General features: G+C 44.1%; 1 protein-coding gene across 1 annotated transcript in view; it reads right to left on the reverse strand.

Moving 5' to 3' along the window:
• LOC109953437 (olfactory receptor 1E5-like) overlaps window positions 1-2,262 on the reverse strand; it is a 2,616-nt gene extending 354 nt beyond the window's left edge. Inside the window, exon 1 of the mRNA XM_020588928.1 lies at window positions 1,639-2,262. Coding sequence (XP_020444584.1) covers window positions 1,639-2,262 — 624 coding nt within the window. The remainder of the gene's footprint in view (window positions 1-1,638) is intronic.
• Window positions 2,263-2,490: the final 228 nt, after the last annotated feature.

Here is a 2,490-nt window from a genome sequence, read left to right on the forward strand (position 1 = left end):
ACCCTGGTAGACAGAAACCTGGCTCTGTCTACTGTGAAAACTTATGCTGCAGCCATTTCATCATGCCATGAGGGTTTTGGTGAGAGATCTGTGTTTGTGCACACACTGGTGAAATGCTTCCTGAGGGGAGTGGGCAAACAGCGACCTGTGGTGCGTTCAGTGACACCACAGTGGGATCTGCCTCTGGCTTTACCACCCTTCAGGTCCATAACACAGACCTCTCTTAAACACCTTTTGCTGAAAACAGCGCTCCTCTTAGACCTGATGTTGGCTAAGCGAGTGGGTGATCCATGCGCGTGCTCAGTATCACCAGCATGTTTCTCCATCTGTGAAGACAGCAGCTCAGCCAATTTGAGACCAAACCCTGCGTACACGCCGAAAATAATAACATCTTTTCGATCCAGAGTTATCTCCCTGGATGGTTTCTTTCCTTCCCCGCATGAAGATGGGTCAGAAAAAGAGCTCGATACCCTCTGTCCTGTGCACGCACTGTCCCAATATGTGGCACGCACAGCAGCTGTCAAACACAGCAGTTGTTCGTGCATTGGAGGGAGCACTCTTTTGGGAAGCCCCTAAGCAGCAGCTGTCCCACTGGTTGTGTGAATCAGCAACAACTCAACTCCCCTGCTTTCCTCAATCCCAAACCAGCTACAGAGTATCTTACCAGCTTCATTGACAGTGAGCAAGCACCCTCTAGCCTGGTGTCTGTAACTCACCTGTTATCCCTCACAATTGCCTAAGGGGCCCTTGGGTTATGACCAATCACCTTTCCCACTGTCCGACAATACCTCTGGCCAACCACTAAGCCAGCCAGACTCGCCAGCCTTGTTGAGTATTAAACGGCCCCTCGACCACCACTTCGCTTGCTTCCGTCCCTCATCCTGCATTCACACCACACGACTGGATTGGCCCAGTCCCTGCTTCTCCAGATCATCACCTTGTTTCCTGTTGACCAGCTCCAATGCCAGGAACCCTGGGTTCCTGTTCGATCTATGTCTGGTGCATCATCCCCTAGTACAGCTTGTCATAGAATAAAGTACTTTTTTGATTCCTTCGTTCTGAGTCTGCCTATTGACTCCATCTGCCTAAACTTGGCTCCCATGCCTTAACACCTACTTAAGAAGACGCCTTATTTTTCACCGAGTACTTGATCGAAATAATAGAGGTCTCGTTTAATATGTTTATAGGCATAAATTACAGATACAGCATGATCTTAATTATATTTTTAGGTCTTCTATGTTGTATTAGTGTGGTCTTTACTCTCCAAATGTTTAGCTGTTTGGGTCTGCTTTCTCTTACATAAAGAAATCTGTTTTGCAAATCCTGTGCCTGCACACAGGCCTTCTGCTTGCTTTAAGACTTCTTCCCATTTGACCTCTGTGTGCTTCTCTGAGATGGCAGTGATTACAGACTGGTCCTGATCATCTGCAGTTACAAGATCAACATGACATGAATTTGGTTGCTTTGAGCACATCATGGAAAAGGATGAGATGCAAAATAAACTCCTCAATGACTGCAGTTTTAGTTCTTGGGCACAGATAGAAATTTAGGGTAACAGTCTAATGAGATCAGCTCTGTGCATCTCAAAGCTTTAATACAAATCACTATAAACAATAATTCAGCCATGAGAACTGATACAGAGTGTCCAGTGAACAATGTGAATGCATTTTCATTGCAGGCTAGTTTGTGCACCAAGGCATAGTCACAAAAATAACTATTAATAACCACAGATTTACAATAGGAAAGTGTTGTTACAGGGACAACTACAAAGAGAACAACACTACTGGCAAAGAGCCAGGAAAAGGCAATCAAAGAAAACATGAACCTATGGGTCACCTTCACTTGATAGTGCAGAGGGAAACTGATGGCTATCAGTCTGTCATAAGCAAGTGCAACCAGATTAAGAGGCTCCATTGCAAGGCAGGCGTAGCAGAAAAACATGAATGTAAAGCAGTCATCATAGGGGATGTAGCGATGGTCAAACTGAAAGATGTCAAATACTTTTGGCACCACAGCAGAGCTACCAAACAGGTCTGCAAATGCTAAATTAAACACTGCAATATATTTTGGAGTTCTCAGAGTATGATCCAAGAATATTATTACCATCACAACTATGTTTCCGGGCACTGAGACAATATAAACAAAAAAGAGAAAGACATGATAATACTTCATATCAGGTATGCCAATAAATCCACTTAATATAAAATAAGCAGGACGCACAAAAGTGATGTTTTTCTCAAGATCTAGGTTGAGTAACTCCATAGTAAAACTGTCCACAACACATAGATTTATAGAAAGAAGTGTCCTCCTCTGTGTGACTGTGTAGTCTTATGTACAGTAGATGGAGCTGAAGACATCTCTCTCCTTCTGGTGGCAGAGCTCTGTTGAGCTTTACCTTTGTTGAGAGAGGGCTACCAAGAAAAGCAGCCCTCCACTACATTTTTGTTAAATAAGGTCAGTGCGAGCTCCCCTGTGTCTATTGTTTCTAAG

The sequence above is a fragment of the Monopterus albus genome, unplaced genomic scaffold, assembly GCF_001952655.1.
Source record: "Monopterus albus unplaced genomic scaffold, M_albus_1.0 scaffold668.1, whole genome shotgun sequence".
In the NCBI taxonomy this organism is placed as follows: Eukaryota; Metazoa; Chordata; class Actinopteri; order Synbranchiformes; family Synbranchidae; genus Monopterus; species Monopterus albus.